Source organism: Coregonus lavaretus (assembly GCF_964263955.1).
Source record: "Coregonus lavaretus genome assembly, chromosome: 38".
Lineage (NCBI taxonomy): Eukaryota > Metazoa > Chordata > Actinopteri > Salmoniformes > Salmonidae > Coregonus > Coregonus lavaretus.
Window position 1 is genome coordinate 21,028,352 of NC_140025.1, and position 15,285 is coordinate 21,043,636.

General features: G+C 44.9%; 1 protein-coding gene across 3 annotated transcripts in view; it reads left to right on the plus strand.

The window, feature by feature from the left end:
* The window catches only part of LOC311112331 (centrobin-like), a 38,531-nt gene that overhangs the window by 14,142 nt on the left and 9,104 nt on the right, over positions 1–15,285 (plus strand). For 2 of the 3 annotated variants that reach the window (XM_084155393.1, XM_084155394.1), the window contains exons 13-17: positions 4,852–4,956; positions 5,047–5,188; positions 5,398–5,569; positions 6,038–6,238; positions 7,917–8,134. In XM_084155393.1, coding sequence (XP_084011519.1) covers positions 4,852–4,956; positions 5,047–5,188; positions 5,398–5,569; positions 6,038–6,238; positions 7,917–8,134 — 838 coding nt within the window. The remainder of the gene's footprint in view (positions 1–4,851; positions 4,957–5,046; positions 5,189–5,397; positions 5,570–6,037; positions 6,239–7,916; positions 8,135–15,285) is intronic. The other variant, XM_084155395.1, reaches the window with a different exon arrangement.

Here is a 15,285-nt window from a genome sequence, read left to right on the forward strand (position 1 = left end):
CCACGGTGAGAGTTCGCTGCTTCCCCAATCAAAAGCAGAGGGATTAACACCAAGTTTGGCGCTGAACTAAAGGACAGGGCTAATGCACACAGAGCTATCGTAGACAACCCAAAGGCTACGGCCATGGACAGGAATAAGTACAAGAAGTCCCGCTATGACCTCCGCAGAGTCATCAAACAAGCAGGACAATATAGGAATAAGGTGGAATCATATTACACAGGCCCTGTCACATGTGGCAGGGGCTACAGTCCATTACGGATTACAAAGGAAGACCCAACCGTGATCTGCCCAACGATGCCTCTCTACCAAACGAACTCAATGCAATTTATACACATGCTTTGACAACAACAACTTTGTGTCGGGTGTGAGGGCCTTCACCGACCCAGAGGATTGGGTGATCTCGCTCTCCGAGGTCGACATGAGAAAGATCTTCAATCAGGTCAACACCCGCAATGCCGTGGGGCCCGACGGTATTCCAGGGCATGTTCTCAGACAGTTGGCAGGTATATTCACGGTCATTCTCAACCTCTCCTTGTCCCAGTCTGAAATCCCCACATGTTTTAAGATGACCACCATCATTCCTGTCCCCAAGAACTCTAAGGCTTCATGCAACACTCACTTCTGTAATCATGAAGTGCTTTGAGAAGCTGGTTATAGCACACATTAACTCCACCATCCCAGACACCCTAGACCCACTCCAATTTGCATACCGCTTCAACAGATCCATAGATGATGGAATCTCAATTGCTCTCCACACTGCCCTCACCCACCTAGATAAGTGGAATACCTATGTGAGAATGCTGTTCATTGACTACAGCTCAGGGTTCAACACCATTGTCCCCTCCAAGCTTGTCACCAAGCGTAGGACTCTGGGTCCGAACACCTCCCTCTGCAACTGGATTCTGGACTTCCTGACGGGCCGACCTCAGGTGGTGAGGGAAGGCAACATCAACTCCGCCATGCTAACCCTCAACACAGGGGCCCCACAGGGGTGTGTGCTTAGTTCCCTCCTGTACTCCCTGTTCACCCATGATTGCGTGGCCACGCACGACTCCAACACCATCATCAACTTTGCTGACGACACAACGGTGGTAGGCCTAATCACCGGCGACGATGAGTCAGCCTACAGGGAGGAGGTCAGTGACCTGGCAGTGTGGCGCCAGACAGAGCATATGAGTGGAGCGGGAGCGAGCGTGGAGCGTGAGCGGACGGATTTTGACAGAGCGCAGAGCGGCATTTTTAAAAGGACGGAGCGTCGCTCTATGTCCCGCTCCAATTTCGCTCGCTCACACCACGAGTCTGAAGCATGCTCAAGCCTGACCCAGAATCCATCTGTTTAATTTAATTTGTGTCGTCCATGAATTTGTATTTTATAGAGCGAGAGGAGCAGCAGCAGCAACAAGAGAAAAGGGTTGAGGAATTCAAAAGTTTATTCACTGCACGTAAAGGCCCAACCATAACAAGGGAGAGAAAAAGAGAGCTGGATGTAGCATTTTTTAAAATGATTTTCATGGACTATGAACCGCTGAGTAAAGGAGAACGCGAAGGGATGCAACACTTCGCCAGCGTAGCTCAACCGGGCTACACCCCCCCAAGAAACTATGATAAATTAGTACTTTACTTTGTCAAATTTACATCTGAGATGCCCCATTCACATGCTTCAGCTGGCGATCAAAAACGCCGTTAACAAGCACGACAACATTAATAGGCTGTTAGTGAAAGTCGGGCACCTGGTGAAAAGTGTACGCAAGAGCACAGAGGAAACCGACCAATTAGGTGTCCGCCCCACAAATGCCTGCGCCATTCGATGGAGCAGCCAGCTGCGGATGATTCAGTCGTTCATCCGGTTGTTCCAAAAATACCCGTTATGGTAAAACAAACTCAAGTCTAATGTTGCTAACATCACCCTGAATCAAGTACGGCAGCTGACACACCTTGTCAGTGTGCTGACACCACTAGCAGACCTCACAGACAAAATGCAGAAGGAGCTGGGGAACCTGGGGATGTTCCTCCCTGCTGTCACAGAAATCAAATCCCTGCTCACCGATTACACTCACGCTGCACTTCCAATGGGCATCGCTGCTTTTGCAGAAACATTGGCAAACAACGTGTCAATTCGCTATGCAATATACTATACTGATTAACATCTCATTTTAGCGTCAGTGTTAGATCCCCGTTTCAAGACAGAATGGATAATCCGAGATGAGTCTGTATGCAACAAATTCGGGGAGATAAAGTAAGGCTGTGGTTTAAGCTAAAAGTGAAATACATGCAGATTTTGTTCCTTATTTGGAGTGAGCGGGGGGCGATTTGAGTGGAGCGCGATGCAAACTGCGTTGAGCGCTGAGCGATAATGAGCGGACTGGCCTGATGTGGCTTTGAGCGGGGGGAGCGGAGGGGTGAACAGCTCCGTGAGCGAGGAGCTGAGATTCTCACCGCTCCACTCCGCTCATATGCTCTGGCGCCAGAGCAACAACCTCTCCCTCAACGTCAGTAAGACCAAGGAGCTGATCGTGGACTACAGGAAACGTAGTAGTCCACATCGACAGGGTTGCAGTGGAGCAGGTCGAGAGCTTCAAGTTCCTCATTGTCCAAATCACTAAAGGCTTAAAACACACGTGCACAGTCATGAAGAAGGCGCGTGAAAAAGTTTGGCATGGGCCCTCAAATCCTGAAAAAGTTCCACAGCTATACCATTGAGTATCTTGACTGGCTGCATCACTGCCTGGTATGGCAATAGCACCGCCCTTGATCACATGGCACTACAGAGGGTTGTACGTACAGCCCAGTACATCACTGGGGGCGAGCTCCCTGCCATCCAGGACATCTACAGTGCCTTTGGAAAGTATTCAGACCCCTTGACTTTTTCCAGATTTTGTTACGTTACAGCCTTAATCTAAAATGGATAAAATAAATCCTTTAGCAATCTACACACAATACCCCATAATGACAAAGTGAAAACACATTTTTGCTAATTTATTAAAAATAAAAAACAAATACCTTATTTGAAGAAGTATTCAGACCCTTTGCTATGAGACTTGAAATTGAGCTCAGGTGCATCCTGTTTCCATTGATCATCTATGAGATGTTTCTACAACTTGATTGGAGTCCACCTGTGGTATATCCAACTGATTGGACATGATTTGGAAAGGCCCACACCTGTCTATATAAGGTCCCACAGTTGACAGAGCATTTCAGGGCAAAAACCAAGCCATGAGGTCGAAGGAATTGTCCGTAGAGCTCCGAGACAGGATTGTGTCGAGGCACAGGTCTGGGGAAGGGTACCAAAAAATGTCTGCAGCATTGAAGGTCACCAAGAACACAGTGGCCTCCATCTTTCTTAAATGGAAAAAGTTTGGAGCCACCAAGACTCTTCCTAGAGCTGGCCGCCCGGCCAAACTGAGCAATCGGGAGAAACAGCCGGCTTGGAGTTTGCCAAAAGGCACCTAAAGACTCTCAGCCCATGAGAAACAAGATTCTCTGGTCAGATGAAACCAAGATTAAACTCTTTGGCTTGAATGCCAAGCGTTAGGTCTGTAGGAAACCTGTCACCATCCCTACAGTGAAGCATGGTGGTGGCAGCATCATGCTGTGGGGATGTTTTCCAGCGGCAGGGACTGGGAGACTAGTCAGGATCGAGACAAAGATGAACGGAGCAAAGTACAGAGTGATCCTTGATGAAAACCTGCTCCAGAGTGCTCAGGACCTCAGACTTGGGCTTAGGTTCACCTTCCAACAGGACAACGTCCCTAAGCACACAACCAAGACAATGCAGGAGTGGCTTTGGGACAAGTCTCTGAATGTCCTTGTGTGGCCTAGCCAGAGCCCGGACTTGAACCCGATTTGAACATCTTTGGAGAGACCTGAAAATAGCTGTGCAGCAATGCTCCCCATCCAACCTGACAGAGCTTGAGAGGATCTGCAGAGAAGAATGGGAGAAACTCCCCAAATACAGGTGTGCCTAACTTGTAGCGTCATACCCAAGAAGACTCAAGGATGTAATCGCTGCGACAAAGTACTGAGTAAAGGGTCTGAATACATGTATAAATGTGATATTTATTAATTTTTATAAATTAGTAAAAATGTCTAAACCTGTTTTTCCTTCGTCATTATGGGGTATTGTGTGTAGATTGATGAGGGGGAAAAAACAATGTAATCCAGTTTAGAATAAGGTTGTAACAATGTGGAAAAAGTCAAGGGGTCTGAATACTTTCTGAAGTCGGTGTGGAAGGAAGGGCCGGGAAATCATTAAAGACTCTAACCACGCAAACCATAGACTATTCTCTCTGCTTCCGCACAGCAAGAGGTACTGGTGCATCAAGTCAGACACCAACAGGCTCTTGAACAGCTTCTATCCCCAAGAAATATGATTGATAAATAGCTACACAGACTATCTTTTATTGACTTTTTATTTTTGCACTCTCTATGCACACTCACGATCAGCTGTCCGTCCTGTCTCCCTGTAGCGCTCACTTAGGCACCTCACAGTACTGTGTTTCCCAATTAATGAACAAGGAAGGGCCGGGAAATCATTAAAGACTCTAACCACGCAAACCATAGACTATTCTCTCTGCTGTTTAAACTCTTTACAATGAAGATCTGTGAAGTTATTTGGATTTTTACTAATTATCTTTGAAAGACAGTGTCCTGAAAAGGGATGTTTATTTTTGTTGCCGAGTTTAGTACGCTTACTTACTTATTGTGTTCTTCATATTTCTTCTTATTTCATTGTGATTGCATTGTTGGGTTTTGAGTTTGCAAGAAAGGCATTTCGCTGTACTTGAGCATGTGACATTGAAACTTGAACACACACACACTTCAACAGTGTTTGACGTGTGTCTGTGTTTTCAGGAAGCAGCTGCTGGACCTGAGTGCTCGCCATGAGAGAGAACTTTCCTCCCAGTTACAGCAACACCAGCAGCACACACTCACACTCACCCAGGACTACCAGACCAGGTAACACACACACACACACGCAAAGTTTATCACACCAGGTTGGTTTGTGCATTTGTAATGGTTTCTGCCCATTTTGTGTGTGTGTGTCAGGCTGGCCCACTCCAAGCAGCAGTCTGTTTTGTTGGAGGAGAGCAGGAGGAGGCTCGAAGTGCAGAGAGAGGAGCTTGTGAGCAGACTGCAGAGTTTACTACGCTCCCATTGGACAGAAGCGCTGAGACTGCTCAGCACACAGGTACACATACTCACACTCAAACACAGTGTTTCCACACAGATTATTTCTGTCACTTCTTGTTGTTAAGAGAGATACTGACTTGCACTTTTGCTTTCTGCCTCTGCTAATGTTGGTTTGGTGTAGCAAAACCAACATTTGCTATCATCCGTTTTTTCAATGGTCAAGGCACAGCCTTCTGAGCCAGCCAGCAGAGTGTGTTTGTTTTGCAGGCAGAAGGGTCTTCTCTTCCTTCGCTGTGGGACGAGCCCAAAGACTGGATGAACCAACATCTACTACAGAAACCATCTAGTTCACACATTACAGCACAGTACAGAGCTGCAGCTCACACGCACATGGTGCAGAGAGAGCAGGAGGGGGAGGAAGTTGCTCGCTTGGCACAAGGTAATCAATAGTAACCTTTTATGTTTTAAACCACTCTGCTTAAACTCACTGATTGGACCGTTCATCCTGAAAGTGCTAGCTTCTCAAACTTTTGAACGGTGCCAGAGATCAAGCACTGATTCTCTATTCCCAAGAATACGGTGTTGATGTCTGGCTTGTGAGACTACATTCAAGTCAAACATTGTATGCTGAAAAAACGCATGTAAACAACACATTCAAGGTAAATGGTGGCAAATCCACAAGCCCCCACTGCCATCCTTTTTGTTAGTCACTTATTTAGCGATTTCTAAGCTCAAAAAGAATTTACCAAATGTGCTCATTAAACATTATTATTGTGGTTCGCACCGGCCCGAAAGTTTGTATAATGGTTGCACTGTAGAGTCCTGCAGTGTCTCAGTTGAGAGAAGTGCATTCTCTATTGTTATCATATTTTTGTTAGTATAATAATTATTATATTTGTTTCACCAGACGCTCAAGCAGTGGTCCTCCGACTCTCCAGAGAGAGGGGGGGATTAAGTGGCGAGGGCGAAGCAAGAGCGATAACAGAGGGAAGAGAGAGAGGATGGGGGAGAGGGGCAGGAGGAGAAGAGAGTGGAATCCTCAGTGTGCTGAACCACACTCTCTCCTTCAACCCTCTGGAGCCACAACTAGACACCACCAACATGACAGGTACACACACACACACACTTGTGAACACCGCACACACACGCCCAGCTAGAAACCACCAACATGACGGTAGGGCTGGGAATTGCCAGGGACCTCACGATATGATATTATCACAATGCTTTGGTGCCGATACAATATGTGTTGTGATTCTCACGATTTTATATGTATTGCGAATCGAAACTGTGATTTTATTGCAATTCGATGTTCCAAACATTGCTCATCATATGTCTGCTGCCGAGGGACAAAAGAGAGACATGAGAAAACAAGTTTTGATCAGTCATGGAAATAAAAGTGCTGAAAACAAATTGGCTCCCTATTTAAAAAGATGGAGATCAAGCGATGAAAGAAAAGTTTTGGTGCACGTACAGCCAACTAGCACAAAAATAATATTGTGATTATAGTCCAAACGATACGATATATCGTCAAAAATAATATCCTTATATATAACTTTTTGTTCTTCTATCCTCGTGGAGACCTCAAATTAATTTATATAAAAAATCCTATTTACCCGAACCTGTAACCCAAACCCTAAACCTAACCCCTTACCCTAATTGTAACCCTAACCCTAATTGGAACCCTAAACCTAACCCCTGAGCTTAAAATAGCATTTGTCCTCATGGGGACGTGGGAAATGTCCCCACGAGGGAGAATATTTATTGTGGGAACTTTTGGGGATTTTAGGTCCCCACAAGGATAGAAGAACCAAACACACACAAACACACACACACACACACACACACACACACACACACACACACACACACACAGCTAGAAGCCACCAACCTGACAAGAACTCAGGGGTGTGTGTGTACGTATATTGTGTGTAGGTATTGTGTGTTGGTGGCACCTTAATTGGGAAGGATGGGCTCGTGGTAATAGCTGGAGTGGGATAGGTGGAATGGTATTCAACACATCAAACACATCGTTTCCACGTGTTTGATTCCATTCGCTTCGTTCCAGCCGTCCTCCCCTCAGCAGCTTCCATTGGTAGGTATTGCACTCTCACACTCGGGTGTGTGTGACAAGACTGTGCAGTAGCCTAATAGTCATCTCATCTCAAATCCGTTAATGTTGGAATTGGATTTATGCAGTCTCCCTGAATCCTTCTGCCACCAGAGCCAGAAATATATACAGTAATGCCAACACACTCTTACACACACTAATACACTCTTAACACATAGTAATACACATGCACACGCTATCACAATTTTGTCTGCCCTTATCCTTCTGCTACCAGAGCCAAATAATTTTTTCTTTTCTTTTTTAGTCATTTAGCAGACGCTCTTATCCAGAGCGACTTACAGTTAGTGAGTGCATACATTATTTTATTATTATTATTATTTATTACTTTTTTCAAACCCACAACCCTGGCGTTGCAAGTGCCATGCTCTACCAACTGAGCTACATCCCTGCCGGACATTCCCTCCCCTACCCTGGACGACGCTGGGCCAATTGTGCGCCGCCCCATGGGTCTCCCGGTCGCGGCTGGCTACGACAGCGCTTGGATATACACTTACACTAACACACAATGACACACACTAACACAATTGTCTTTTCTGCAACCTGAGTTAAATATATAATAAAGCTGCCCTGAGTGTGACCATGGTGAAATGTATACATCCTGGGTTAATCTCTCTCACACAGCTAAATATACTCACCACTTTTCTGTGTGTTTGTGTAGCAGGACTTGAGGAGTTGTGTGACAGAGGGGGAGATCTGAGGGGATGGGTGTCGGAGGAGGATGAGGGAGAAAGACTGAGAGCTGGAAGTGGAGAGAGGCAACAGTGGGCGGAGAGGGGTTCCAGCCTCAACTCTGACCCCAGACCTAACTCTGACCCCAGCCCCAGCCCTAACTTTGACCCCGAAAGGAGGAGTGAACTACAGTACTATGTCTCCATGGTGGGCACCTCTCTCTCTCTGTGACACACACAAACACTCACACACTGTCTATATTCTCTTTCCTTTCACTTACACACAGTTCTCTCAAACTGAACTATGGTTGAATATTTCCCAAGTATTTTACAAATGTTCCATCCTGAGAATTAATCATTTTTCTCCCGGTATTTCCTGCCAAAATTGGAAGTGTCATTCTAAAGCATATAAATATGTCTGGATTTGATTAGAGCTTTGATTCAAGCCTGATGCTGATCCATACATTAACCTGTTAAACTCTGGTGGCATTTTCTAAACAACGCATAATATTGTATACTACCCTCATAAAGCACATTTTGGTTTTAAAACTGTCTTACAACCCCATGCTTAGTACTGTTAGAAAGGTAAGAATTGTGTGATTCAGGTGAAGGTGTCAGAAACATTGTGACTACTACAGAGGCCAAGATGCAGCAGACCAAAAAGAAACATACATTTACTTCTTTTGTAAATGTGGGTTCCCCACAATTGTCTCCATGTTGGGGAATAAGATATTTTAAAAGTCTAGGTTTGAGATACAATAAGTCACCAATTACTGTTCCAAAAGGAAAAATATTTTAAAGAGGGATTTTTTTTTCTCTGATCTTATAACTAACGGAGGTGCTCGAAACGTTCAAATTCCCATTGAAACACAGCCATTATTTAAGTGCAGGGCTTGTGCAACGCTCCATACCTTTACAGGAATGAGATAGATATTTACAGTGGGGAAAAAAAGTATTTAGTCAGCCACTAATTGTGCAAATTCTCCAACTTAAAAAGAGGAGAGGCCTGTAATTTTCATCATAGGTACACGTCAACTATGACAGACAAATTGAGAAATTTTTTATTAATCTATTAGGCCCTAATCTATGGATTTCACATGACTGGGAATATAGGTATGCATATGTTGGTCACAGATACCTTCAAAAAAGGTCAGTATCTGGTGTGACCACCATTTGCCTCATGCAGCGTGACACATCTCCTTTACGAAGAGTTGGTCAGGCTGTTGATTGTGGCCTGTGGAATGTTGTCTAGCTCCTCTTCAATGGCTGTGCTGGATATTGGCGGGAACTGGAACACGCTATCGTACACGTCGATCCAGAGCACCCAAACATGATCAATGGGTGACATGTCTGTTGAGTATTCAGGCCATGGAAGAACTGACATTTTCAGCTTCCAGGAACAGATCCTTGTGACATGGGGCCGTGCAGTGTCACGCTGAAACATAAGGTGATGGCAGCGGATGAATGGCACGACAATGGACCTGAGGATCTCATCACAGTATCTGTGCATTCAAATTGCCAATTGATAAAATGCAGTTGTGTTCGTTGTCCGTAGCTTATGCCTGCCCGTACCATAACCCCACCGCCACCATGGGGCACTCTATTCACAACGTTGACATCAGCAAACTGCTCGCCCACATGACGCTGTCTGCCATCTGCCCGGTACAGTTAAAACCGGGATTCATCTGTGAAGAGCATACTTCTCCAGTGGCCATTGAAGGGATGCATTTTCCCACTGAAGTCTGTTACAGCGCCTAACTGCAGTCCGATCAAGACTCTGTTGAGGACGACGAGCACGCAGATGAGCTTCCCTGAGACGGTTTTTGACAGTTTGTGCAGAAATTCTTCAGTTGTACAAACCCAGTTTCATCAGCTGTCCTGGTGACTGGTCTCAGAAGACCCCGCAGGTGAAGGAGCCGGAGGTCCTGGGCTGTCGTGGTTACACGTGGTCCGTGGTTGAGGCCGGTTGGACGCACTGCCAAATTCTCTAAAACGATGCTTATGGTAGATAAATGAACATTAAATTATCTGGCAACAGCGCTGGTGGACATTCTTGCAGTCAGCATGCCAATTGCATGCTCCATCAGAATTTGAGATATCTGTGGCATTGTGTTGTGTGACAAAACTGCTAATTTTAGAGTGGCATTTTATTGTTCCGAGCACAAGGTGCACCTGTGTAATGATCATGCTGTTTAATCAGCTTCTTGATATGCCACACCTGTCAGGTGGATGCATTATCTTGGCAAATGAGAAATCCTCACTAATAGGGATGTAAACAAATTTGTGCACAAAATTTGAGAGAAATAATATTTTTGTGTGTATGGACAATTTCTTGGGTCTTTTATTTCAGCTCATGTTTCATGAGACCAACACTTTGCATATTGTGTTTATATTTTTGTTTAGTGTACATATGAGGAAAAAGCTGAAGTCTCCATTGATGTAAATGTATCCTCTGTCTGATTCCCAGTTCTTCCACTAGATACAATGAGGGAAAAAAGTATTTGATCCCCTGCTGATTTTGTACGTTTGCCCACTGACAAAGAAATGATCAGTCTATAATTTTAATGGTAGGTTTATTTGAACAGTGAGAGACAGAATAACAACAAAAATATCCAGAAAAACGCATGATAAAAATGTTATAAATTGATTTGCGTTTTAATGAGGGAAATAAGTATTTGACCCCCTCTCAATCAGAAAGATTTGTGGCTCCCAGGTGTCTTTTATACAGGTAACGAGCTGAGATTAGGAGCACACTCTTAAAGGGAGTGCTCCTAATCTGTTTGTTACCTGTATAAAAGACACCTGTCCAAAGAAGCAATCAATCAATCAGATTCCAAACTCTCCACCATGGCCAAGACCAAATACCTCTCCAAGGATGTCAGGGACAAGATTGTAGACCTACACAAGGCTGGAATGGGCTACAAGACAACAGTTGGTGCGATTATTCGCAAATGGAAGAAACACAAAATAACTGTCATTCTCCCTCTGCCTGGGGCTCCATGCAAGATCTCACCTCGTGCAGTTGCAATGATCATGAGAACGGTGAGGAATCACCCCAGAACTACACGGGAAGATCTTGTCAATGATCTCAAGGCAGCTGGGACCATAGTCACCAAGAAAACAATCGGTAACACAATACGCCGTGAAGGACTGAAATCATGCAGCGCCCGCAAGGTCCCCCTGCTCAAGAAAGCACATATACAGTGGGGGAAAAAAGTATTTAGTCAGCCACCAATTGTGCAAGTTCTCCCACTTAAAAAGATGAGAGAGGCCTGTAATTTTCATCATAGGTACACGTCAACTATGACAGACAAATTGAGGAAAAAAAATCCAGAAAATCACATTGTAGGATTCTTTATTTATTTATTTGCAAATTATGGTGGAAAATAAGTATTTGGTCACCTACAAACAAGCAAGATTTCTGGCTCTCACAGACCTGTAACTTCTTCTTTAAGAGGCTCCTCTGTCCTCCACTCGATACCTGTATTGATGGCACCTGTTTGAACTTGTTATCAGTATAAAAGACACCTGTCCACAACCTCAAACAGTCACACTCCAAACTCCACTATGGCCAATACCAAAGAGCTGTCAAAGGACACCAGAAAAAAAATTGTAGACCTGCACCAGGCTGGGAAGACTGAATCTGCAATAGGTAAGCAGCTTGGTTTGAAGAAATCAACTGTGGGAGCAATTATTAGGAAATGGAAGACATACAAGACCACTGATAATCTCCCTCGATCTGGGGCTCCACGCAAGATCTCACCCCGTGGGGTCAAAATGATCACAAGAACGGTGAGCATAAATCCCAGAACCACACGGGGGGACCTAGTGAATGACCTGCAGAGAGCTGGGACCAAAGTAACAAAGCCTATCATCAGTAACACACTTTGCCGCCAGGGACTCAAATCCTGCAGTGCCAGACGTGTCCCCCTGCTTAAGCCAGTACATGTCCAGGCCTGTCTGAAGTTTGCTAGAGTGCATTTGGATGATCCAGAAGAGGATTGGGAGAATGTCATATGGTCAGATGAAACCAAAATATAACTTTTTGGTAAAAACTCAACTCGTCGTGTTTGGAGGACAAAGAATGCTGAGTTGCATCCAAAGAACACCATACCTACTGTGAAGCATAGGGGTGGAAACATCATGCTTTGGGGCTGTTTTTCTGCAAAGGGACCAGGACGACTGATCCGTGTAAAGGAAAGAATGAATGGGGCCATGTATCGTGAGATTTTGAGTGAAAACCTCCTTCCATCAGCAAGGGCATTGAAGATGAAACGTGGCTGGGTCTTTCAGCATGACAATGATCCCAAACACACCGCCCGGACAATGAAGGAGTGGCTTCGTAAGAAGCTATTCAAGGTCCTGGAGTGGCCTAGCCAGTCTCCAGATCTCAACCCCATAGAAAATCTTTGGAGGGAGTTGAAAGTCCGTGTTGCCCAGCGACAGCCCCAAAACATCACTGCTCTAGAGGAGATCTGCATGGAGGAATGGGCCAAAATACCAGCAACAGTGTGTGAAAACCTTGTGAAGACTTACAGAAAACGTTTGACCTGTGTCATTGCCAACAAAGGGTATATAACAAAGTATTGAGAAACTTTTGTTATTGACCAAAGACTTATTTTCCACCATAATTTTCAAATAAATTCATAAAGAATCCTACAATGTGATTTTCTGGAATTTTTTTTCTCATTTTGTCTGTCATAGTTGACGTGTACCTATGATGACAATTACAGGCCTCATCTTTTTAAGTGGGAAAACTTGCACAATTGGTGGCTGACTAAATACTTTTTCCCCCACTGTATATGCCCGTCTGAAGTTTGCCAATGAACATCTGAATGATTCAGAGGAGAACTGTGTAAAAGTGTTGTGGTCAGATGAGACCAAAATCGAGCTCTTTGGCATCAATTCAACTCGCAGTGTTTGGTGGAGGAGGAATGCTGCTTATGACCCCAAGAACACCATCCCCACCGTCAAACATGGAGGTGGAAACATTATGCTTTGGGGGTGTTTTTCTGCTAAGGGGACAGGACAACTTCACCGCATCAAAGGGACGATGGACGGGGCCATGTACCGTCAAATCTTGGGTGAGAACCTCCTTCCCTCAGCCAGGGCATTGAAAATGGTTCGTGGATGGGTATTCCAGCATAACAATGACCCAAAACACACGGCCAAGGCAACAAAGGAGTGGCTCAAAAAGGAGCACATTAAGGCCCTGGAGTGGCCTAGCCAGTCTCCAGACGTTAATCCCGTAGAAACTAGCCTCCCGAGTGGCGCAGTGGTCTAAGGCACTGTATCGCAGTGCTAGCTGTGCCACTAGAGATCCTGGTTCGAATCCAGGCTCTGTTGTAGCCGACCGCGACCGGGAGACCCATGGGGCGGCGCACAATTGGTCCAGGGTAGGGGAGGGAATGGCCGGCAGGGATGTAGCTCAGTTGGTAGAGCATGGCATTTGCAACGCCAGGGTTGTGGGTTCGATTCCCACGGCGGGCCAGTATGAAAAAGTACGATCCCCATGTGCAGTTGCAAATCGTAGTCTGGCTTTTTTATGGCGAGTTTGGAGCAGTGGCTTCTTCCTTGCTGAGTGGCCTTTCAGGTTATGTCGGTATAGGACTTGTTTTATTGTGGATATTGTCACGAATGTCGGTGGAATGTGGTAGGCCAGAGTCAAGCGCAGGACACAGAATGAGATGAAGAACCACTTTACTGAGAAGTAAAGAAATACAAGAAAACCCTCCAAAATGACAAAGGAGGAGCAAAACCTGCACACAAAATGACACTCTAACAGTACAATAAACACGCACACCAAACAGTGGACGTGTACAGGTTAAATAGGCAGACAAACTAACATAATGGGGAACAGGTGCGCAACAACAGACAACAATCAAGTGAACATAGAAACATCTAACATAGAGCGGCAGCAGCTAGTACTCCGGTGACGACGAACGCCGAAGCCTGTCCGAGCCAGAAGGAAGGGCAGTCTCGGCAGAATCCGTGACAGATATAGATACTTTTGTACCTGTTTCCTCCAGCATCGTCACAAGGTCCTTTTGCTGTTGTTCTGAGATTGATTTGCACGCGTCTCCTTCCTGAGCGTTATGACTGCTGCGTGGTCCCATGGTGTTTATACTTGCTCCCAAGGATGAACCAGACTTGTGGAGGTGTACACATTTTCTTCTGAGGTCTTGGCTGATTTCTTTTGATTTTCACATGATGTCAAGCAAAGAGGCACTGAGTTTGAAGGTAGGCCTTGAAATACATCCACAGGTACACCTCCAATTGACTCAAATGATGTCAATTAGCCTATCAGAAGCTTCTAAAGCCATGACATCATTTTCTGGAATTTTCCAAGCTGTTTAAAGGCACAGTCAACTTAGTGTATGTAAACGTCTGACCCACTGGAATTGTGATACAGTGAATTATAAGTGAAATAATCTGTCTGTTAACATTTGTTGGAAAAAGTAGATGTCCTAACCGACTTGCCAAAACTATAGTTTGTTAACAAGAAATTTGTGGAGTGGTTGAAAAACGAGTTTTGATGACTCCAACCTAAGTGTATGTAAACTTTCGACTTCAACTGTAGGCTACCGCACATTACGCACAACAGAAAAACATAAAAGCTCTCCCGAGTGGCGCAGTGGTCTAAGGCACTGCATCGCAGTGCTAGCTGTGCCACTAGAGATCCTGGTTCGAATCCAGGCTCTGTCGTAGCCGGCCGCGACCGGGAGACCCATGGGGCGGCGCACAATTGGCCTAGCATCGTCCAGGGTAGGGGAGGGAATGGCCGGCAGGGGATGTAGCTCAGTTGGTAGAGCATGGCGTTTGCAACGCCAGGGTTGTGGGTTCGATAAAATAATGTATGCGCTAACTGTAAGTCGCTCTGGATAAGAGCGTCTGCTAAATGACTAAAATGTAAATGTAAAATAAAACAAGCTCCAGTCGGCTAAACTTTTTGAGTGTGGACTGTATTACTATACTGTATTTTATTATACTGTATTGTATGGACTCAAATTACGCATCTCGTTCAAACCATGAAGCTGGGAGAGAACATGCGATGCTGGTGCAGGACATGCGTTACAATTATAGGCTAGTGAATTTGAGTTACATTTTTTAATATATTTAATATTTTACATTTTTATAATTAGTAGGCTGACGCATGTACATTTAATAATATTTCCCCTAATGTTGTGCGACGTGCATATAAGCCTACCTCCTCTTTCTCTCTCTATTGTTGCTTCATTTCTTCCTCGTTATATTAAATACGTTTTGCTGTCCTTACCTTGATCATTGGAATGACATGCTTTAATAATATAGGACTAGAATAAGATTATGGATCTGAATAAATAATTATTATAGCCTACT